Source organism: Bos mutus, chromosome 13 (assembly GCF_027580195.1).
Source record: "Bos mutus isolate GX-2022 chromosome 13, NWIPB_WYAK_1.1, whole genome shotgun sequence".
NCBI lineage: Eukaryota > Metazoa > Chordata > Mammalia > Artiodactyla > Bovidae > Bos > Bos mutus.
In genome coordinates this window covers 66,739,938-66,764,596 of record NC_091629.1, presented here as the reverse complement: position 1 = coordinate 66,764,596, position 24,659 = coordinate 66,739,938, and the positions used below count along the sequence as shown (strand labels likewise).

Here is a 24,659-nt window from a genome sequence, read left to right as displayed (position 1 = left end):
CAGCCTCCTGTGGAACAACTTGAGGACTTCTGGAGTGGGTTGTTGACGAGGCTTACTTCAGCTCTGGAATCTGTGATGAAAGTAATTGGGATGGAGGGCAGCCTTTTATGGTAGTTGGGCTGCACCTTTGTGCATCAGAAGCCCGTTCTCAGTGGGGCCCATCTCATTTGGGAGGTGGTTGAAACTTGGAAGCCTGAGAACTACACACTTTAGAAAGTACCTAGTCACATGTCCACGAACTATACCAAAACCATAGAAAGTAGTGCACAGTTTAAGAGAACAAGAGAAGGAGATCAGTGGGGTGGGACAGCCTCACAAATTGGAAAATCTTTATAATAAAAAGATCTTTGGCACAAAAAAATAAACCTCAGTATCACTTGACATTTTTGTGTATTGTCAGAATTTATGTTTTTCTTCCAGTTTTATTGAGATATAATTAACATACAGCACTATATAACTAAAGGGTATAGTGTAATGATTTGACTTATGTATGTCATGACATGATTACCACATTAAGTTTCATGAACTAAAAAAATTTTTTTTCGTATACAGAAACGGCACATTCTGTCTTGGGCTCAGATGCCAATGATGTAGTCATTACTGTTCCATTTGATTTTGGAGAAAAGCAAAAAAGTGCTCTTGGGTAAGTATAATATGAAGTTTCTCTTAAAGGAAATATAAATTTCACAACATTGCTATATAGTAAAAGGTAAAATTATATGTGAAAATACCTTACACAAAATGTTGTGTTTGTATATCATGTATATATTTATATATGTAAATCCTGTGGTAAAATCGTGGTAATAATCATTAATATTGCCTATATTTTATGAAGTGTCAAAAGAACCTGAAACCGCATGTATTAATATCTTCCTCGCTATTTTGATTGGAAACATTTGATGACCAGATTAAGTTGACGTTTGTGAATCACTTTGCCTTAGTGTATTGTAATTAAGGCTTATGTAGGAATTGTATAAAAATAAGCAATTTTAGAAAGTATTTGAGTTTTTTTTTAACCTAGATAAACATCTAAACAAAAAATTGTATCTAGTTTTCATAAGTTGTTATGCAAATGTAATTGGCAAGCACCCAGTCTTTTGGTCTGTAGATAGAGTTCCTTGTAGGGCTTTGCTGAACATCTGATTTGCTTCTGGGCCACAGAATTGCTTTGTTTACTTGTACTTGTGGAATGTTAAAGCTGTGAACCTAAAGTAAAGAAATTGGAAATGTATTATAAGTGTTTTATAAATATGTATTGTATTAACTCTGAAATGAATTATAAAATATGTCCTAATCTCTTTCTGAAATTTGTAAGCTCAAGCATTTGGAGAGCTTTCTTTCCCTTAATATGGGCACATGTTGTCTTCTTTGTCAAGAAAATAGACTCTGAACATTATTATTTTAAAGAGAAATTAATCTCTACACTTAAAGACTTAGGTCTGTTTCTTGTGTTCTGTTATCTTGCTTCTAAAAGATCATTACCCTTCATGTTCTGCTTGTGAAATCTTATTTGCTATTGCATAAAATCTTTAGCAGAGCATTTCTAAAAATGTAGACTTGAACATGCGATACCAAATTGATTAAAAGCACATTGTCCACAGGGAAGCAGCCCGAGCTGCTGGGTTTAATGTTTTGCGGTTAATCCACGAACCGTCTGCAGCTCTTTTGGCTTACGGAATTGGACAGGACTCCCCCACTGGAAAAAGGTAAAAACCATATTTTCAGCTTTAAGTTTTTCAGTGTAGAAAACATTTTAGATGATAGCAGTTATTTCAATAGAGATTGTTATATAGTGCAGTCATTCCAAGCTTTTATAGATGGAAAGACATCAAAATCCTCATCTAGAGTTTTTCAAATAGATGAGAAAGATGTCCTAGAAAGCTGAGAACAGATATAACAGGAGGGAAGGTTGCGCTCTTCTGCCCTTCTCTTATCATCTAACACTTTGTCCCTTTAGGAAGGAAGATTTGCAGTTTATAAGCCAGCCAAGTTACAACTGAAGCTCTAGGACACTGTTAAGTTTACTACCAATTTGAATATTAAACATACTTAGAAAAACAGTGAGGACTTTCATGGCAGGAGATAACAGAAAAGACAGGATGGGAATTTAAGATTTCATTTGATAATGAAATAGTAAAATGTACTCCTAATTTAATTGTAAAACTGGTCCTAATAGATCTGACACATTGTGCAACTTTAGGGATGTCAATTCAGATGTGTTAATTTTCCCTAATTGTATCTTTTCATTCATATCTCACAAAGAAACTAATATAAATCACTAGGAATTTAAGTAATCTAAAATGTAGAATATCAGAAATTTTGGATTTTGACTCATAGGAAATTAATGCCTAGTTTTGCATATGTTTTAACTTTTGTAGAACATGGACATTGCAGTAGTAACTAAGAGTATTAACGAAGTTTCTATATTTAATGCTCTTAGACTTACTTTAATTGCAAATCTCTTTTTTATTTACTTTGAAAAGTTAGTGTCTTGAACTCCAATTAGTGAGAAAGAATACAATTTTACCAGCAGGATTAAATAAAAATGAGCTTTGACTTAAAATCAGAAGATCTGGTTTCTAGGCTTGATTCATTCCTAAGTGATAACCATGGACACCTCAATTTCTCCCATAAGAGCTTCAGTTTCCTCATTTGTGATTTACAGGAGTTAAACTAAATGACTTCTTAGTTTAAGAAATCAAAATTGGCTTTACAATACTATGATTCTCTCATAACTTACTCGTGGTTTTTTTTTTTTTTTTTTTTAGCAACATTTTGGTGTTCAAACTTGGAGGAACATCCTTATCTATCAGTGTCATGGAAGTTAACAGTGGAATATACCGTGTTCTTTCAACAAACACTGATGATAACATTGGAGGTACCCACTTCACAGAAACCTTAGCACAGTACCTAGCCTCTGAGTTTCAGAGGTGAGTATTAATGGACTTGATATGTTTGGTGATAAACCTGAAATTTAGCTTCAGGTTTAATTTTTTTTACCGAATTTATTTGAAATTGTCCTTTCAAAGGAGGGCATGGTTTTTCCAGGGCACTGGATATTTTCATGTCTGAAATTATACAATCTATCCTGGCAAACAGGCGAAAGCAGAGACCCAGCTGCCTCGTACAGTATACTTAGAGTTTTCACTCGGTGTAAGGGACCACCAGACACTGAACTGCATGAACTTGGATCTCAAGTTCAACTTCCTAATTCGTCAGTGGTTGCTTTTATGTTTGGGTGAAGGAGGGTAAAGGCAGTAAGGTTTCACTACCTTCTGAACAGTTTTTACAGGTGTAAAAGATTATATTGTAGTTAGATTCCAATGAACCAGTCTTATGTGCTATCTATTACCACAAGGAATATTTTAGTTTTGTTGCTGGATGTAATTATTCCATTCAAAATTCTAATCCTGTTTGGCACATCATGAGTCAAATATATAAAGGTTATATTTGGGACATCACTGCTCTAAAAAGTAGTGTTTTCATCAGTTTGACTACACTGGGTTAAAAAAAAGTCCTGAAAAAGTGGTAATTTCTCATTTGTTCAATAAAGACCTATGATGCTTTTTGTTATAAAGGTGTTCCAACTTAAGGAAAGTGAAAGAAAGTGAAAGTCACTCAGTTGTGTTTGAGTCTTTGCGACTCCATGGATTATACAGTCCATGGAATTCTCCAGGCCTGAATACTGGAGTGGGTAGCCTTTCACTTCTCCAGGGGATCTTCCCAACCCAGGGATCGAACCCAGGTCTCCCGCATTGCAGGTGGATTCTTTACCAGCTGAACCGCAAGGGAAGCCCCTCCCACTCAAGGAAAGGCACTGTTAATTTTATTATGGGTTTTAAACATGTTTAAAAGCAGAGCCATCAGTCACCACTTAGCAAGCAGTTTTAACAGTTAACTCACCTTGGAAGTAGAAGAACTGTAATTTTACATATTTTATAGGTTTCAAATTTCTTTGAAGAAGCACTTTTAGTTTTTTTTTTTTTAATGCTGGACAGATAAGTCTATGCCATTCAGCAAGAATCATGCTATGGTTGTAAATGGTGAAGTATGAGACTTGACCGAACTGCATGAATCTCCTTCAACGTCCTTTTGTCTCATCTGCAAAAAGATGATGGCTCCTCTACCTCTTCAGTGCAGTCCATAACTGTGGTTAAACAATCCAGCAATTCAGAGTCTTAAGGATATTGGTTATTCATTTTTCCTGAGACCCCTCTTCAAATTCTCTTTCTTTATATATTCTGAAAAAATAAAATCTGGTATTAATATTGATTCTTGAGCTTATTTATTTATTTTTTTACTGGCCATATGGCACAGCATCCAGGATCTTCCCGACCAGGGATGGAACCTGCACCCCCTGCAGTGGAAGCACAGAGTCTTAACTACTGGACACCAGGGAAGTCCCTGATTCATGAGCTTACAATTATCCTAATGGGGATTATCCAGATTTTAATTACAATAAATTCTAAATGACCTAGTAATTTTTAAACTTCAAAAACTGTATTTCTTGTTTAGATCCTTCAGACATGATGTGAGAGGAAATGCCCGCGCCATGATGAAGCTGATGAACGGTGCTGACACTGCAAAACATTCTTTGTCAACCTTGGGAAGCGCCAATTGCTTCCTTGACTCATTGTATGAAGGTCAGGATTTTGACTGCAACGTGTCCAGGTAAAACTGCAGTTCGAAAAACTTCAAAAAGTTCCAAATGTATTCACATTTAGGTGTAATTTTCTCACTTCGGATTTTTCATTTTCTCACTTGAGGTTTTTAGCCCACTATAAAAGGAGAGCTTTTCTGTTTCTACTTCCAGGGTTTTCAGCTCTTGTCAGACTAAATGACTGTTCCCAAAGCAACCATGTCAGTGGTGACTGCCCTGTTATGTTAAACCTACCAGGAGCAGTGTGTGACAGGAGCATCCCAGGCCTTTGAAAGAATGATAAGGGGAGACTTGAAAGTTCCTTTCTTGACTAGCAGTCCCACCTGTATAGTCCCTAGTTCTTTGTGGGGCTTCCACATGCATCAGTGGTTGTTTACTATTTCACTGTTACCCCTGTGTGGCAGGCTATATTCTAAGTTCATTCTTATGTATTAACTCTCAAATTCTCATAGCAACCCAATGAGGTAAGTGCTGTTGTTTTCCTTACTTTACACAGGAGGTTTCGTTTCTTGTCCAAGGTTATCCAGCTAGTAAGTGACAGACCTGGGATGCAAACCCAGCTAGTTTGAGTCCCAAGTTCGTGCTCATTACCTGTCACCTTACTCTGAGGATTGATCTCTGTCTTGGTTTTATTTGCTTTGTCATCCATTGGCAACATTTTAAATTTTAATAGCTTTTGTGACATTTATTAAACACAGATTTAATGTGCATAAAATTATTTTTAATGCTCATATCTTTTCCATAATCCAAAACATTGGTTACAAATGATTGCACCTCCACCCAGGAATGGGTAGGGGAGGCCATTGTCCTCTCATTGTGTGTTGTGTATTACTCACCACACTAATAGCTACCGTGAGTTAGCACTATTTAAACCTCCCAACAAGCTAACAGGTGACTTGGAAGCCTAGTGAATATCCAGAATACAGTATTACATTATTTTTAGGCTTTAAATTCTCTCTTTGTCTGGCCCTTGTAGCTTGCTCCCTCTTTCTCCCTGGGTTTTCCCTGATTCCAGGTCAGCACTGCCACCAGTGGCTATTTAAAATTTTTAGTTAATTAAATAGGTAAATAACATTAAAAATTCATTTCCTCAGTAGCATTAGCCAGAATTAAGTGCTCAGTAGTCTCAAGTGGCCAGTGGCTCCAGAAAGTTCTCTAGATATTTTAAGACATTTCAAGCTACAACCTAAAAGAAAGTTGTTTCATTGAATTTTAATCTCTTGTGGGCAAGAGAGTCTTTATACTTTTTTTGTTTCCAGAATATTTAACTTAGTGCTAAGTTTGTCCAAGTACTCAGTAAATGTTTGCTTATTCATATCAGTTATTAAGAAGGAAATAGAATTTGTTATTTTATTTGCTAGCATTCAGGCTTCTCAGGGGGTGCAAAATAACCAAACTTAAATGCAGCAGAGGCTCAGACCATAAAGAAAAGTAGTGAGAAACAGTTTTTAAAACTTTAAAACATAAAAATAGCAAAAATTTCCAAATTATGGTTTGATTTGAATCAATAGATTTATTGGTAGAAATGCCATACACTGAGAATTTATTTTTAGGTTTTTTGACAGCTTATAAGCAGGCTATGGGTATGATAATTTTTCTATGTGAATTTAATATTATATACATTTGTATGTAGATGAATAACCTAGACTTTTTCCTCCCATGATATTGCTCTGCTGAGTGCCGGGGTCCAGCCCCGGCTGATCCAGGGTATTCGAAGTGGGGACAGCGTCGGCGAGGGTCAGGATACAATAGCTTCAATTAGATATTAATTAAAGATATAAAGAGTAATAGAATAAGGATAGCTCAGTAGGAATATTCAGTGGAGAAAAGAGGCTGAGTAGCTTGGTTTACGCGGGAGACCAATAAAACTTCAAGACAAGAAGTTTGCACCACTTACGTAGGCCGCAGGTGTCCTTCCGTTCTCCCGAAGGAGAGGAGACACTGAGGCCTCCCTGGTCGGATCTTAGAAGCCCAGGCATAATTAGTAAGCATGGCGGGTTCCACGCTCCAGATGGAGACTCAGCCAGAGTGAGAGAGAGAACGACATGGGGAGACCAGTATTTCGAGAAACTGATCCCAATTCTTTATTTTCCAGAGTCTGTTTTTATACACTGAGATGTTATACAAAAGTCACGTGGGGACAGCAGTCCTGACTTTATCAAAGTCAGGTGCTTCACACAAATGTATACAGAGGTCTTAGGGGTGTTACATCATCTTCTGGCCAGGGGGGGCCTGCTGACAATTTACGACCCTCTCTTTGTGACAACGGTCAGTCAACCAGGACACTTATTTCTCCAGGGGTGATTATTCTTAAAACAGACGCCACCCAAATAAAGTTACATTCCTATAGGGTGAGGGTGTAATGGGTTTTAGTTAAGGAAAGAATTTACTTAGCCTAAGGTCTAACGTGATTAATATCAAAGGTTAATACTTATTTCTTTTATATACTCATTAACGTGTGTAAGGGAAGGGGATATGGAGACTTAGCAACAAACATTGGCTCAACAAATGAAAAACCCTTCACCAATACAATTTCTAATCAGCCCATTATACTTATACTAATAGTTTTCTAACTTTTCTAAGGAACCTGTTTTTAGAAGGTTTAAAGCATCTCGTGCCTCTCACGGTTGGGAGGCTGTGAGCAATCACATGTGGCCGGACAAGCCTGTCAGGCAGGCTAGAGAACCTTCAGAGGAGTTTGTAGGTTAAAACACTCTTATCACGCCCAGGAATTATTATTAACTGGAGCTCTAAGTTAACTCCTTCTCCGAAAGAGGTGGTGGGGGACAGCCCCCCGTAAAGTCAGAGGTGTAGGTGAGAGCACAAAGTAGTAAAGTAGGCAGGGTCTGGTTATGGGGGTAGAAGCTCGAGGAGTTCCAGGGGGACTCCTGAGGCTCGATCCCGCCTTTGCATATGTCGAGCCTCCTTCCTCATGACCTTTGTCACAGGCGGAGTGCCTCACTCTGGCCCCCAACAGCTGAGTGCTTAATATCCTGTTCTGATCATAAACCTACTCTTAAAAGATCTATTACAGTAGGTTTTGACATTACCCTTTACAAGAAAAAGATGTCTTGTTTAACTTATTTCTGCTGTCTCTTTTGTGTTTATGTGTTTTTACAGAGCAAGATTTGAACTTCTGTGTTCTCCACTTTTTAATAAATGTATAGAAGCAATCAGAGAAGTCTTAGAACAAAGTGGATTTACAGCAGATGATATCAACAAGGTAATAACTTTTGTATTTTTCTTATTTATGTTAGGAATAGTTTTTGACTGGGAATTTAGGATATGGCCCCTTGGTACCGAAAGAGTATTTTTATACATGTAAATATTTTCTTACCTTACATTAGGAAATAAGGAAATTTTGATTAATGGCTCTAATGAACTCACAGTTCTGTGTGTTTATTAGCAAAAAAGATTAAAATTCCTTTTCAGTGTATTTTTTGTATATAAGCAAAAACTGACAAATATTAGAGTGTTTCTTAGGTGTCAGGCACTGTTTCTGAGTGTTTTACATGAATTAACTTGCTGTATCTTAACCAGGAACTCTATGAAGTAGGTGATATTATTTATCTCCATTTTATAATTGGAGGCACAGAGGTACAGAGATATAAGTAGCTTCATGGTTATCATGTGGCTAGTGGTAGAACCAGGATTTAACTCAGTGTGGTTCCCAATTCTGCTTTTAACCAGTACAACGGTCTCCTCTCTGCTTGCTGAGAAATATTGCATATTTGCTTGCATAAGAAGATTTAGAGACTTTCAAGAATATTCTACTGGTTTGTAGTTTTTTTCCCAAGATTATTTCTACTCTTTCACAATATATATACATTTTTTCATTGTTGTTGATAAAGGAATTTTCATATAAGAAAACTCAGAAAATAGTCCAGTGTCTTACTTTATAATAAACTTGTCAAATTTGTTGCACAATTTTGAATTTTATGTTCCTTATACAATATTATAACCAATGTCTTTGTCCATATTACTACATAGTCTTCATCAACACAATTTTAAATAGACTCTTGGACTTCCCCAGTGGCTCAGTGGTAAAGAATTTGCCTGCCAGATCAGGAGACGGGGCTTCAATCCTTGGTCCCGGAAGGTTCCATCTGCCACTGAGCAAGTGAACCCGTGCACCACAGCTACTGAGCCTGTGCTCTAGAGCCCTGGAGTCACAGCTGTGTAGCTAGTGCACCCTGGAGCCTGTGCTCCACAAGAGAGTAGCCCCGCTCTCCGCAACCAGAGGAAAGTGCGTGCGGCCGCAAAGACACAGCACAGCCTAAATAAGTCAATAAGAATTTAAGAAAGAATTTTAAATAGGTTCTTAATATCCTAGAAAAGCAAGAGCACCGTAGGTTATTTCATTGTTCTTTTGAACTCCTAGATTGGGTCTTCCCTTCCCCAGAAAAGTGGTGCTCATCTCTTCCTATATTTAAGATTATTCTTTGGGATAAGTTTCTATAATAAAAATATTGAGTCAAAGAATATAGATAGCAGAAGCCTATTTTTACCTTCAGTTACTTTTCAAAAGAGCTGGATTAACTCATACTTTCATCAGCAGTGTATGAGAACAGACATTTTAGTATAACATTGCTGACACTGAGTTTTACATTTAAAGATAAATTTTCCATTAAGTAGTTGAAAAGAGATGTTTTTACTCTATATTTTACTATTATAGGACTCTTTGAAAAAGTATTGTCAATGTTACTAAATAGTAAATGTTTAAGTTTGTATTTCCTTATGTGTAAATATTTCGTATTCTTTAACTGTTTAGTCGATTAAATCTTACGGATTTTTAAAATTTATTTGTGTAAATGCTCTGTATAATCAGAAAATTAACTGCTATTTACTGCAACCTTCGTTTGAGGCATGTAGTTTACTATTGAATTTTGGTTCTATTAGGGAGGATGGGTATTTGACACACCGAGGTTTCATTTATTGACCTATTTAAATCTGTTGGTCTGTTACTCTCATTTCTTCAGCTGCTTCTGAATTTACCAGTTCCATCTTTGTTCAAGTGTTTGACAAATATTTATTACTGTTTTCTTTTAATTTGCTGTAGTTTGAAAGTTTTATATTTTCACTATTTTTGTGTATGTTGTAACATGAAAGTTGCATTCTTTTGTCTGTTTGTAGAGGTTTTAGTTCAGTTGGGTTTTTTTTTTTTTTTTGCATACATATGCTATGCACTGTGGTACGTGAGTGGAAGAGTGGCTTATAAAGATGAAAGCACATGGTATAAATGATACAAGGCAGTGGTGGGAAGGGAATGAGCTTGGAGACAGATCCAGCTGAATTGGAAAGCTCACAGTGCTAATAGTTCCAGAATAGACGAATCACTTAATTTCCTGAGCCTTACTGTCTTGTCTCTTCTTACTAGGAGGGTGATAATATTTAACTTTCAGGTAAGTATTATTATTCTATAGGGTTGTTGTGAGGATTAAATGAAAACCATGTATGGCACAGGGTGTGACATGCCATAGATGATCAGTTAATGTGAGTTCTCTTCCTTCATTAACTGGTCATACAACCCTGACATTAGATATCACAAATGGTACAATCCTCAATTGCTTGACTAAAGATCAGGTACATTCTTAGAATTAAGGTTTTTTTTTTTGTATAATTGCTTTACAAAGTTGTGTTAGTTTCTTCTGTACAATAAAGTGGATCAGCTATATGTATACATTTATTGCCTCCCTCTTGGGGAGGCGATCACCCCCCTCTTGGGGAGGCGATCACCCCCCTCTTGGGGAGGCGATCACCCCTTAAGGACATCACAGAGCACTGAGCTGAGCTCCCTGTGCTATACAGCAGCTTCCCACTAGATACTTCTAAAATACAAGCTTTTGAGAATTTAAAAATATAGTGTTGTCTCTGTAGTTTGTTGACCTTGTGACAGTAATGAACAACCCCCAGGTCTCACTGGTTTTCTGTAGTGAACAGTTTTTTCTTGCTTGTGTTCCACACGAGCAGCTGAAGGTGGCCGTGTGTCTACTGCTTTGGCATTTTTCTGTGTGCTTCTCATTCCATGACCCAGGCTAAAGGAGCAGCTCTCGTGGTGGAAGGGAAAGAGGAAAGCAGCTGGCGGAACATGCAGGGCTTTTAAAACTTCTGCTTAGATATGTTGTACTCCAGTGTATTCACATTCACCTGGCCAAAGCTAAACCCATGGCCGGTCCTGAGTATGGAGCAGAGAAATAAAAGGGAGGGGTTGCAGTGTCTGGGTAGTGGCTGTGGGTGGGGATGTTTAATCCTCTTACAGGGATAGAGGGAGAAAATGATGGGCTTTATATTCACTGAAACATTTAATCCTGGCAAAGTCAGGAAATTGGCTCTCCATTTACAGATGAGGAAACTGTAGGGTTGGCCAAGAAGTTCCTTTTCATCAGCTGTTATGGAAAAACCCAAATGAACATTGTGGCCAACCCAATAAAAGGTTTCCAGAGAGGGTAAGGACTTTCCCTGAAGTAATGCTGGCATGTAAGTGATAGAGCCAGGATTGGAACTCAGATACTTGGCCTCCATAACCAGGGCTCTTTCTTTACTCTTTCGTCATTTTAAACTTTGTCATTATAAGTAAAGAATATGTTAAATATTAACAGTGTACTAAATGCATGTTTATATGTGTATATTTTATATGATAAGTTTAAAATAATATGCCAAAATAGGGCTTCTTATATTTTACCATTTCATGTGATGAAGATGGCCTGTTACATCTAATTTTGAGAAACAATCATTGTTCTAAAAGTAAAAAAACTGAAAATTGTTTTTATTTTCTAGGTTGTCCTTTGTGGAGGGTCTTCTCGAATCCCAAGGCTACAGCAAATGATTAGAGATCTTTTCCCAGCTGTTGAGCTTCTCAATTCCATTCCTCCTGATGAGGTCATCCCTATTGGTGCAGCTATAGAAGCAGGAATCCTTATTGGGAAAGAAGGCCTTTCAGTGGAAGATGCTCTTCAGATAGAGTGTTCAGCCAAGGATATTTTAGTTAAGGTATGTTTAGCTTGTCTTTACTTTTCCATACGTAGTATAAAGTTATTGCCACAGGTTTACATACATATGGTTTTTAAAATAAAACCTTGTACTGGTAAAAATTTTTAATTTAGGTTTATAATTTTACTTGTAATGAGTTTCTGATATTCTTTCAGTTGATATTAATCTGTTAATTTCTTAATTTGCTATCGTTTTAATCATAAGCTTCTAATACAGGTTGAGAAGTGTATGTTTCAATTTATTTTTAAAGTGGGTTGGGATTAAGGATCAGTTCCATTTTCTTCTCTTTGCTGCTTTGTAGTGTTGAGATTATCAACAAGGACTATATCGTCATTTCTAATAGTGATTTTTTTTCTTGTTGTAATGATATCAAAGGATGTGCATATTATTTTCCTGCTTATTAGGGAGTTGATGAATCAGGAGCCAACAGCTTCAAAGTACTGTTTCCATCAGGGACTCCTTTGCCAGCTCGAAGACAACACACATTACAGGCCCCTGGAAGTATATCCTCAGTGTGTCTTGAACTCTATGAGTCTGAGGGGAAAAACTCTGCAAAAGTAGAAAACAAGTTTGCACAGGTGAATATATCAGATTATACTATGAATTAATCACATGAAACCATTTAGCTTTTCCTTCTGGTTTAGGCTCAGTTTAACATTAATTCATAAACTGTGCATATAGGACATTTAACACTTTTTTTTTTAAAACAAAACTTATTTAGACAGGCTGAAATGATTATATGCTAATTTGAACAGGTAATCTGTACAAAAAATTTTCGTTTTTTATTTCCTTCATATTGGATTCCATCATGTGTGCTTTGTTCTTTCTTTAGACCCCACAAAAAAATACAATCTACTTTTCAACCAGTCATTTATTCCCCTCTTTGCCTTGTTTAGAAATTCTTAGGATCCCTCAGTTCCTTCTGGAATGAGCTTTCCTCTTCTCCTCCAGCCAACCCCAGTGGGTTCACCTTTACAGGCTATGGGACTAGGACAGGGAATAAGACATGAATGTTTCTTCACTGGGATTAACACATTGTTATGAATGGATTAATTGTACTTATTCATTTTGGAAAGAGAAGAAACAAGCTATTTCAATTTGAAAGAGGAAAACGAAAACGAAGTACAGTTGTGTTTCTACTTCTCTTTGTGCTCTCTACCCTCCTTGACAATAAGGTCAGTGGCAGGGGAAATGACATTTATTTGTTTGCTAAATGCCAAGTGTGCTCTACTAGGCAATTTACAAACATAATCCCAAGTGCTATGAGATAGACATTGTTGTGCATTTTATAGGTGATTAAGAAACAGGCTCATGATAGTAAATACCTTGTGCTTAATTGAGCTGAGATTTATCCTCAGGTTGGTTTTACTCCTGAGCCCATGCTCTTGCCATTGCAGCATGCTGCCTCTGACATAGGATAAGTTTGCTTTTTCAAATACCACATGCTTGGATCATATGATATGGTCCTCTACATCCTTTAAAAAGTATGAGGTGGAGCCATGTAATTTGCTTAGAAACATGCCCAAGAAGTAATGGACTTCCCAAGTGGCACAGTGGTAAAGAATCTGCCTGCCAGTGCCAGAGACACAAGAGACCTGGGTTCAGTCCCTGGGTTGGGAAGATCCCCTGGAGTAGGAAATGGCAACCTACTCCAGTATTCTTGCCTGGGCTCCTTCAAGCTAGTAAAGGTTTCAAAGCTCCTCCATATGCTTCTGCAGTGTATCACTATAAAAGTATTTTGCTGTGCACCAGGCTCTAAACTCAGATGGAAGTAGTATTCATCTCTTGAATCAGTGCATTTCTTACATTTTCTTTGGACACACTACTCAGAGACTCTGTAGCTACCAGATGCTGGAAAGGAAAAAACTAGTCACATAATACTGAATTTGGAAGAGAATCTTTTACAGATTCCATCTCTTCTAACTGCCTCAGTTTACAAATGAGTAAACTTGGTGTTTACCTAAGGTCATAAAATTTCATGTTGGCAAAATCTGAAAAGTCACTTTCAAACTTGACCTGTCATTATGCCTTTCTTTAGGAAACCGAGTAATTTTATAGTAAATCCATTAATAATTCTTACTTACAAATGTAATCATAGTAGTACAAAAGAAGTTGACATGTATTTCTTTTAAATGGTTTTTTCAAGTGCATTTAAAATATTTGAATTTTTTAAAGTATATATAAAAGGCTTGCCAAAATGTAATGTACGCATTACTGTAATAGTGTAGTCACCAAAAAGAAAAACAGTCTTTATTTTCTGAGACAAACAGTATCATTTTAATCTAGGACATGACATTTAAGAGGGACAAATAATATTAGTTATCTTCCATGCCCTCCTTTTAGAGGAGACGTGTCAGTTAAGAAAGCTTAATTCTATGCTCTGAATTATGATAAATGCTAAAAGAACTGAAAACAGCCCTGTTTTAAAAGGTTTTTTCAGTAATGAATAAGATTTAGTCCATTGGAATAATTGATGCATCAGTTTATTAATGTCAAAATACTGAATCATCTTTGTATTATTTTTGCCTAAACAGGTTGTGCTCCAAGATTTAGATAAAAAAGAAAATGGATTACGTGATATATTAGCTGTTCTTACTATGAAAAGGTAAAAAATTAATGTACTTCTGATGTTAAGAAAATTTGCTTTGAGATTCTGCCTTTTTTTTCCATTGATTCATCTGTTGTCACTCTGAGAAAATCATTAAAAGCTTGTAAAGATCTTATCAGTAACTTAAATTTTTCCCTGTAAAATGAACTGTATTTGCCAAGAAAAGTGTATCTCAAGTCATTACCATTCTGAATTTTTTGTGACTTCTTTTATTATTATGGGTGTAGTCAACCTAAAAAACTGGTCCATGCAAGTTTGAGACATAATTTTTATCAACGTTAAATATGATTTCCTAAGGTTTACATAATTGATTTTTGTCCTATGAAAGGGTAAGTTTATTTCAGTATTTCAACAGGAAATCTATAGAACATATACTACAAATTAAATTCAGCTGTTATCATTTCTTTAACAATAGTCCATCCATAATACTATGTCTTACAAGTAAATCATTTCCAAATCAACGTTAAGGGCAATTTATTCCATAAATCATATTTAGCCAGAATGTAGAATTCATTAGGGTAGATCTATCATGGCCTGGGATTGAAAACAACTCAGTGTATCTTGAACTTGCATAAAGTTTTCAACTCAAGGTCTTTATCATCATGGGTTCTCAAGGAATACAACCTTCATCATAGTGACACAGAAGGAGATTTTTAAAGAACAACTACCCAAATATGGCATATGATTCTAAATGTAAAGACATGAAGTTGTGTTTCAGTTATTTGTCTCTTAATACTCTTCTTTCAAAAGGTAAAATGATCTCTTATTTACTCAAAGTCCTCAAGTAGTTTCTTACGAACTTTCTGCTTTTATAAATTGAGCTTATGAAGTGTTACTATTTTTTGTTTGCACAGGGATGGATCTTTACACGTGACGTGCACAGATCAAGAAACTGGAAAATGTGAGGCAATTACTATAGAGGTGGCATCTTAGTATTTTAGAGGAACCATGAATTTTTTAAATCTAAAATGTCAACATTATTTCATTTTGTTTAAGAATGTTTATATTAAAATACTTTTCAAATTACCTGTATGATCTATGTTTCTATTAAACTATAGTATATTGGTAATTGTTGCAAACTTATTTTTGTTGTTTTCCACTTAAAGATTTCCATTATTAGCGGGAAATACAAAGAACTTTTTCTATCATGAACCTACTTAGAATAAAATGAAGGAAACTTTACTGGAAATTCAATGTTGCAGTTAAAAATGTTTTCTGTCTTTACAATTTCTAATTTTAAGAAATTCTTATTAATCAGCTAAGAACAGTTTAAAAGTCTTTGATGTTAAATGAAAGAAACCATAGAGCCATATGCAAAGTAAGATACCATTTTTGCTTAAAAAAAAAACAAAACACACAATTGTTTATAAATCCACATGTGACACATGTAGAGAAAAGGATGGACAATTGAACACCAGACTCTTAACAGTGGAGGGAAATACACGGGATACACTTTTTATAATTATCTTGAGGTTGATTTTTTTCCCTCTAACAAACATGTTTTTCATTTGAAATTGAAAGTTTTTTTTTATTGTGAAGAAAAGCCTAGCCACTTTCTGTTCACCAGAAAATGCTGACTAGTGCATTGAGAATACTTAGGTGGATACTAAGGAAGAAGCTTTTTCTTTTAGTAAAACATGACAGCTAATCTGCCTGTATTGAAGAGAGAGCTTGAAGGTGAGCCATGTGCATCAGACTCTAGATTTCATTACCAAGGGAGGATTTTCCACTCGTTTCTTTCCTTGGTTCCCAGTGGATTTGAGAAGGAGAAATATCTTTACCCAGTAAAATTTTAAAACTCTGCTGTTTTTTCACCCGTTCAAGACTTTGAAATGTGATTTATTATTACCGTTGATTTTTATGGAGACAGATGGCAGTAATCTTCTATTTCTTAAATGGAGAAACTAAACTTAAATGTATTATTCTGCATCAAATTATGGACAGAAGCACCAAGGAAAATTCAGGTATGAGTCTAATAAGTCCACAAAGAAGCAGCCTCAAAGGTCTGTCCTTTGATTAAAGGCGAAGTACTTAGTTATCTTTTATTATCTTGTCCCAAGTTTTAAAAACTTTGAAATAAGGACTTCCCTGATCCTCCAGTGATTAAGAATCCTGTCAATGCAGGGGACGTGGGTTCTACCCTTGGTCTGGGAAGATCCCACATGCCACAGAGCAACTAAGCCCATACATCACAACCACTGAGCCCACAATCTAGAGTCCATGAGCAACAGCGAAGACTCAGTGCAGCCATAAATAAATAAATAAAACTTTTTTAAAGATTTTGAAATAAAATGATTATAAGCTATTAAGTGTTTCTAGAATTTAGGAAAATACCAGCTGAACTAGTTGAACTGCTACATCTGCTTTCAGTTATGCTTTGGAAAAGTGCTGTAGGGTTTTATTTTGTAGCTATAATTAGCTGTTTAGACCAGGGGTTGGCAATGTGTCCTCCCTACACCTGTTTTTGTCAATAACAATTTTATTAGAACATAGCCACACTCAATCATGTACATATTGTCTGCGGCCGTTTCTCACTATAATGGGAGTGTTGAGTAGTTACAGCAGGGACTGTATGACCCACAAAGCTTTAAATATTTACTGTCTAGCCCTTTACAGAAAATGTTTGTCAACCCCTGAAATAGATGAGTGAAATTTACAGAGTAAAATGTCATAAGCATTTATCCAAGAGTTTTCTTTCCTTGCATATCCAGGTAACACTTTACTTATTTGACTGCTTTCTCCACTGGATTGTTAAGCATTGTGAGAGCAGGAGACTCTAAGTCTAAGATACCATTGTATCCCAACCCCCAGAATAGTCCCTGAACTACGTTCTCAAGAGTCTACTGTACTCCCAAATTTTCTTACATCCACACTGGAAGATTTGCCAGTTAAACGTCATAGTGTTTTTTTTTTTCTTTTAATTTTTCAAGGTGAAAATACCTTTAACATTTTTCTGATTATAAAATGACACATACTCATTATAAATTAAAATTAAAGAAGCAAACATAAAACATCCTCTACTCTAGCACCTTGAGTAACAAATGTTAAGTTATTTTTGGTGACCATCTTGATAATCTTTTCATTCACTTACCAACCATTTTTGCAGTGTCTCATGTATGTTAAAACACTTGAGCACTTTTATCAGCAGAAGATTATGTCAGATTATAATTTTGCCTGCTGACATTGACATTGTCTAAAGGACAGAGCCAAATACAAAAAGAAATGCCTGTATACAGTATGATATCTAATAATACACTCACAGTATATATAATATTATATATATATTCATAGTATATATAATACTGTGAAAGTCTTAGGAGGTCACAAACTATTTCATCACAGTTTTTAAAAATTGAGGAAACAGTGTCAGAGCACAAAACTAGAGGGAAATGCCAGAATTTCTAAAATAACAGTTATCATGTAACATCATAGTATTGCTCTTTATTTGCTTTAATTCGTTATTTCCTTTTTGAATTGTGATCTCACCATGTGAGTACTTGCAATATATAGAGAGTAATATGGCATGTATTATTTTTGTGTTCTAGATGTGGAAATAGATTCAGAGAAGTTAAATAATTTCCCAAGGTCTCAGAGAAAATAAATGGGTTTTGAACTAATATTCAAGTGCTTTTTTGGTATACTTAATTTTTCTTGATTGCTTACTATTCTAAGCACATTATGTGCATTTTTTTTTTCATTTAAATTCACATTTTCTGGTGTCCATTCTGCTACTATTCTATAACTCTCAAAGAAGAAAATTTATGTAAATGGAAAAGGAGATGTTCCATGGATCTTCAAAAGTATGTTTTCTGTGGTTTTTATAAAGAATTGGGAGGTGGTGGCATAATTCTCTATTTGTTTTTCTTGAGGACACTGGTGTATGTTTGTTGTTTAGTCACTAAGTTTAGTGACTTTATTTCCCTCTTCATCTACAGCCAGGATTTACCAACATCTCAAACTTTTTAGTCTCATGATTCCTTTATACTCTTTGAAATTATTGAAAACCTAAGGAACTTTTGTTTGTACTTGTTATATATATATAGTTATTTGTTGTTATTGTGTTTAGTCGCTAAGTCATGTCTGACTTTTTTCGATCCCCTGGACTGTAACCCATCAGACTCCTTTGTCCATGGGATTATCCTGGCAAGAATACTGAAGTGGGTTGCAATTTCCTTCTCTAGGAGATCTTCCCAACCCAGGGATTGCATTAGCAGGTAAATTCTTTAACGCTGAACCACACGAACTTCCCTCTCAGTGTTATTTATCATATAGAAATTAAAGCCAAGATATTTTTAAAATAATCATTCATTTGTAAATTAACATTAGCACAGGTAACATTTTTGAAAATAACAAATTTAGTGGCAAGAGTGGTATTGTTTTATATTTTTCAATCTTTTTAATTTCTGCCTTAAAAAGATAGCTCTATTTTATTATCTGTTCCTTCATTCAGTCTGTTCCAGGGTCCAAGTTGTGTAACCTCTGGAAAACTTCATCGTATACTGATGAGAGAAAAGTGAAGAAGGCAGATAACATCTTGGTGTTGTCATGAAGTAGTTTGAACTTATGACCCCCTGGAAGGATCTTGAGGTCCTTTTACATTACTTTGAGAATTGCTGCTCTAGACAGTAGACACAGTAATGTGTGTTGAAGACACAAGGCCTAATCTGTCCCTTGGAATAAATGCTATCCAAGACTAAAGAGAAGGCAATGGCAACCCACTCCAGTACTCTTGCCGGGAAAATCCTATGGGCAGAGGAGCCTGGTGGGCTGCAGTCCATGGGGTCGCTAAGAGTTGGACACGACTGAGCAACTTCACTTTCACTTTTCACTTTTATGCATTGAAGAAGGAAATGGCAAGCCACTCTAGTGTTCTTGCCTGGAGAATCCCAGGGACAGGGGAGCCTGGTGGGCTGCCGTCTATGGGGTCACACAGAGTCGGACACAACTGAAGAGACTTCGCAGCAGCAGCAGCAAGACTAAAGAAACAAAAGAAACAGTTGATTTATAAAAGAGCCTAATACATTCTATAAATTACTACTGAAACTGATCAAGACCCCCAAAACAGACAAAATAACGGTTTGATAAGTACACTTAAGAGTGCAAGGGAGAGAGAATCTATTTCAGACAGGGTGACCAGGAGAGGTCTCGGAAGAAGTGACATTTAAGCTGAGACTCAGCAATGTGAAGAGAGGGAGGACCATGTCCTCTGAACTAGGAAGTAATTTGGGCTACCTTACATTATTTCCTTGTTTATTATCTGCTCCTCCCACAAGGAGGATAGGGTCTTTCTCTTTCTTGTCCTTTGTTACATTCCCAGCACCTCATACAGAACCTGGCATGTAGGATATACACATTGACAGGTTTTTTTTTTTCTTGTCAGCACCACACAGCATGTGGGATCTCAGTTCCCTGTTGTTATTTAGTTGCTAAGTCTTGTCTGACTGTCTGTAATCCCATGGACTGTAGCCCACCAGCCTCCTCTGTTCATGGGATTTCCCAGGCAAGAATACTGGAGTGGATTGCCATTTCCTTCTCCAGGGGATCTTCCTGATCCAGTGATTTTACCCACGTCTCCTGCTTGGCAGGCAAATTCTTTACCACTGAGCCACCTGGAAAGCCCTCTTAGTTCCCTGACCGGGAATCAAACCCGTTCTCCTTACATTGGAAGCATAAAGTCCTAACCACTGGACCACCAATGGAGTTCCATAATGACAGGTTTCTGAATGAGTAAAACAAGTCCTAAAGAATAGTGGGCAGAAGGAGAGAGACACAACGATTCAGAAGACAGCATTCCAGTCCCACTAAGATGTGTGGGCTATTAGAAGGTTGGGATTGTATTCCAGGCACATTGGGAGATAGTTAAAGCAGGAGGCCATGTTCCACTTAGGTTTGAGCCCACATTTTCAGCTGTATGGAAGATGGACTGGAGGGGAGCAATAGTGGAGTGACATCAGGTAGGCTTTTTGCAAGTCTGGTTGTGAAATGATGGCCTGGACTAATAGCAACAGTGATGGAGAGGAGAGGCAGAAGCAAGGTATATTTTAGACCTATAACTAACATGACTTGTGGATGGAGTTAATTTGGAGAATAAGGATAGGGTGAATCAAGATGATGCTGGAATTACTTCTTAAACACCTGAACAGGTGGTCCAGCATATGGAGATGAAATAATTCATGGGGCTGCAGTGGAGAAGACCAGGCTGGGAGGCAAAAATCAAGGGTACTTTTCTGAGTACAGTCAGTCTCCTCCTACACAAGCTTTCAGTTTCCAAAGTTTCAGTCACCTACACTGAATTCCATAAATGGAAAATTCCAGAAATAAGCAATAAGCTTTAGATTGCACACTGTTCAGCATAGTGTGATGGCATCTTGGCTGCCCTGGGACTGAATCATCCTTGTCCAATCTATCTATCTCGCCTCTCAGTCACTTAGTAATCATCAGATTGACTGTCATGGTATCACAGTGCTTGTGTTCAGGTCACCCTTATCTTGCAATCCACACAGTCAAAGGCTTTAGTGTAGTCAATGAAGCAAAAGGAGATTTTTTTTAAACTCCCTTGCTTTTTCTATGACCTAGCTATGCGAAAAGCCTTTGACTGTCAGGATCACAACAAACTGGAAAACTGTTAAAGAGGTGGGAATACCAGACCACCTTACCTGCCTCCTGAGAAACTTTTATGCAGGACAAGAAGCAACAGAACCCAACATAGAACAAGGGACTGGTTCAAAATTGGGAAAGGAGTACATCAAGGCTGTATATTATCACCCTGTTTATTTAACTTATATGCAGAGTACATCATGCAAAATGCCAGGCTGGACGAAGCACAAGCTAGAATCAGGATTGCCAGGAGAAATACCAACAACCACAGATACACAGATGATACCACTTTAATGGCAGAAAGTGAAGAGGAACTAAAGAACCTCTTGATGAAGGTGAAAGAGGAGAGTGTAAAAACTGGCTTAAAACTCAGCATTCAAAAAATGAAGATCATGGTATCTAGTTCTGTCACTTCACAATAGGAAATAGGAAAAAGCGGAAACCATGACATTTTATTTTCTGGGGCTCCAAAATCACTGCAGATGGTGACTGCAGCCACCAAAATAAAAGGCACTTACTCCTTGGAAGAAAAGCTATGACAAATCTAGACAGCATATTAAAAAGCAGAGATATTACTTTGCTGACAAAGGTCCATATAATCAAAGCTATGGTTTTTCCAGTAGGCATGTACAGATGTGAGAGTTCGGCCATAAAGAAGGCTGAGCACCAAAGAATTGATGCTTTCAAACTGTGGTGCTGGAGAAGACTCTTTCAAGAGTCTCTTGGACAGCAAAGAGATCAAACCGGTCAATCCTAAAGGAAATGAACCCTGAATGTTCATTGGAAAGACTGATGGTAAAGCTGAAGCTCAAATACTTGGGCCACCTGATGGTAAGAGCTAATTCATTGGAAAAGACCCTGATTCTGGGAAAGATTGAAGGCAAGAGGAGAAGTCGGTAATAGAGGATGAGATGGTTGGATGGCATCACTGACTCAATGGACATGAGTTTGAGCAAACTCAGGGAGATGATGAAGGACAGGGAAGCCTGGTGTGCTATGGTTCATGGGGTCACAAACAGTCCGACATAACTTAGTGACTGAACAACAACAATACCCTTAATAATGACCCCAAAGCACACAAGGAGTGATGTGGCAATTCAGATATGCCAAAGATAAGACATAAAGTACTTCATTTAAGTGAAAGAGTGAAAGTTCTCGACTTAGTAGGGAAAGGGAAAAAGTCATCTGCTGAGATTCCCATGATCTTTGGTAAAAACAAATGTTCTATAAAATTGTGAAGAAGGAAAAAAAGTTGTGCAAGTTTTGCTGTCACACCTCAAACTGAAAAAGTTACCACCACAGCAAGTGATAAGTGCTTCATTAAGATGGAAAATATCCAATTTCTACACAGTATTTTGAAAGAGACCACAGTCACATAACTTTCATTACTATATAACTGTCCTACCATTATTATTTATTGTTGTTAATCCCTTCAGTTCAGTTCAGTTGCTCAGTCGTATCTGACTCTTTGCAACCCTGTGGACTGCAGCACGCCAGGCCTCCCTGTCCATCACCAACTCCCAGAGTTAACTCAAACTTATGTCCGTTGAGTAGGTGATGCCATCCAACCATCTCATCCTCTGTCGTCCCCTTCTCCCACCTTCAATCTTTCCCAGCATCAAGGTCTTTTCAAATGAGTCAGTTCTTCGCATCAGGGGGACAAAGTATTGGAGTTTCAGCTTCAACATCAGTCCTTCCAATGAATATTCAGGACTGATTTTCTTTAGGATGGACTGGTTGGATCTCCTTGCAGTCCAAGGGACTCTCAAGAATCTTCTCCAACACCACAGTTCAAAAGCATCAATTCTTCAGCACTCAGCTTTCTTCACAGTCCAACTCTCACATCCATACATGACCACTGGAAAAACCATAGCCTTGACTGGACAGACCTTTGTTGGCAAAGTAACGTCTCTGCTTTTTAATATGCTGTCTAGGTTGGTCATAACTTTTCCAAGGAATAAGCGTCTTTTAATTTCATGGCTACAGTCACCATCTGCAGTGATTTTGGAGCCCCCAAAATAAAGTCTGCCACTGTTTCCACTGTTTTGCCATCTATTTGCCATGAAGTGATGGTGCTGTGCCTAATTTGTAAATTAAATCTTCATCATAGATGTATGTTTAGGGAAAACCATAGTATATATAGGGTTCAGTACTATCTGTGGTCTCAGGCATCCACTGGGAGTCTTGGAACATACTCCAGGCGAATAAGGGGATATATACAATTTGATATGTTGGTTTAAACACCTAAGTGGATATGTCAGCTAGGCACTGTGGATATTCAAGTCTGGAACTGAGAATAGAGGTCAGGACTGGAGACAGAAAGTTGGGACTCTTAACTAGAAAAGATATTTAAATCCATAGAAATTGAGGCAGTCACTTAGGAAAAGAGCGTAAGAGAAATGTCTCAAGGCCAAATCTTGAACCCCAGCATTTAGGCTGGATAGAGGAAAGGGAGCCAACATAGGAGTGAAGAGTGGCCAGTGAGGTGGGGGAAAACCAAGAGGGAAGTAGAGGGCAGTTGAGTGAGGCTGGATGCTGTTGAGTAGGGGTGCTCTGAAAACATAGAGAGTACACGAGGGTGGGGGAGGGGTAGCCCTGGGAAGTAGGTGAGGTGCTATCCAGGTCTTAAAGGATCTGTAGGAATCATCCTAGCATAGGTAGGGGGAGAGTTGGCATTTTCTAGGCAGAGAGAACAGGTTTGACCGAAGTCCTGCAGACAAGGAGCAGGAGATTGGATATTCCAGGAAGTTACAATCAGAACAGGAGGAAATGAGCAGTGAGGCTTGAGAAGTGGGCAGGAACCACCATATCACAAAGGGCCCTCCATGTAGCAGGGTTGGATAGGACCTTCTATTCCTTATTATCAAGGTAGTAAGATGGTCATATGCCGAGTGGAATGCCTCACCGGCTCCCGGCAGTCATAACCTTGTAGAATCCACCTGCAATGCAGGAGACCCTGGTTCGATTCCTGGGTCGGGAAGATCCCCTGGCGAAGGAAATAGCAACCCACTCCAGTATTTTTGCCTGGGAAACCCTATGGACAGAGAAGCCTGGCTGGCTAGAGTCCATCGGGTCACAAGAGTTGGACACAACTTAGCGACTAAACCATTACAAGATGCTCATTATAGAAAATTCGTAAAAACAAGAAGTCAAAAAGGAAACCACTTCCCCGAGACTTTATATCTATTTTCCTATACATTTCCTTACATAGTTGAAATTGTATATTTTACAGCTTTTTGTTGTTTTATGTTATAGGAAGTTTTGTTAAACACTTCTCCATGACACCAAAGGCTTCATAAACATCTTTAATGGCTTGACAGTATTTCATAATGTAATCAAAACAAATTAATTCCTTTAATGTTCTGTGTTTATTCTCAACATCGCAAACTTAGGATGCTTTAAAATCTTTTCGTATTTTACATAAATTGCTTTTAAAAATCCTTGGTAGACGTCAAACGGCTTTCTACCGAACTTCTGTGATTTACTCTTGGAAGATTTCTGCTTCAGATTGTTTACATCAGTCACCATGGATGCGGTGTGATGGATGGATGGAGACGGGGTGGGAGTGGAGACCTGTGTGGTCCAGGTATGAGTACCTGGGCGTCCTGCAGCCCGGCTACAAGGATAGGCGCCACCCCCAGGCGTGGGGCTTAGCCCGGGAGCTAGTCAGAAACAGAACTCCAGATCTCAGCCCAGCTCGCCGCCCACCCGCGCCCCGCCCCCCCACCGCCACCGCCAATTCCAATCTGCATGTTAACAAGATGTCCAGATGACTCCTATGCCCTTTCAGGTGTGAGAAGCACT

At 37.6% G+C, this 24,659-nt stretch overlaps 1 protein-coding gene and 1 non-coding gene across 6 annotated transcripts in view; one reads left to right on the top strand and one right to left on the bottom strand.

Moving 5' to 3' along the window:
* Positions 1-17,875, top strand: part of LOC102264477 (heat shock 70 kDa protein 14) — a 28,628-nt gene extending 10,753 nt beyond the window's left edge. For all 5 annotated transcript variants that reach the window (XM_005894844.3, XM_070381924.1, XM_070381925.1 and 2 more), the window contains 9 exons: positions 553-643; positions 1,602-1,706; positions 2,769-2,930; positions 4,516-4,671; positions 7,781-7,883; positions 11,438-11,650; positions 12,055-12,228; positions 14,185-14,255; positions 15,113-17,875. In XM_005894844.3, coding sequence (XP_005894906.1) covers positions 553-643; positions 1,602-1,706; positions 2,769-2,930; positions 4,516-4,671; positions 7,781-7,883; positions 11,438-11,650; positions 12,055-12,228; positions 14,185-14,255; positions 15,113-15,191 — 1,154 coding nt within the window. In that variant the 3' untranslated portion in view covers positions 15,192-17,875. The remainder of the gene's footprint in view (positions 1-552; positions 644-1,601; positions 1,707-2,768; positions 2,931-4,515; positions 4,672-7,780; positions 7,884-11,437; positions 11,651-12,054; positions 12,229-14,184; positions 14,256-15,112) is intronic.
* Positions 12,558-12,677, bottom strand: LOC138990612 (small nucleolar RNA SNORD22). The gene has a single exon (XR_011466735.1). It is a non-coding gene; the product is annotated as a small nucleolar RNA SNORD22 (small nucleolar RNA).
* Positions 17,876-24,659: the final 6,784 nt, after the last annotated feature.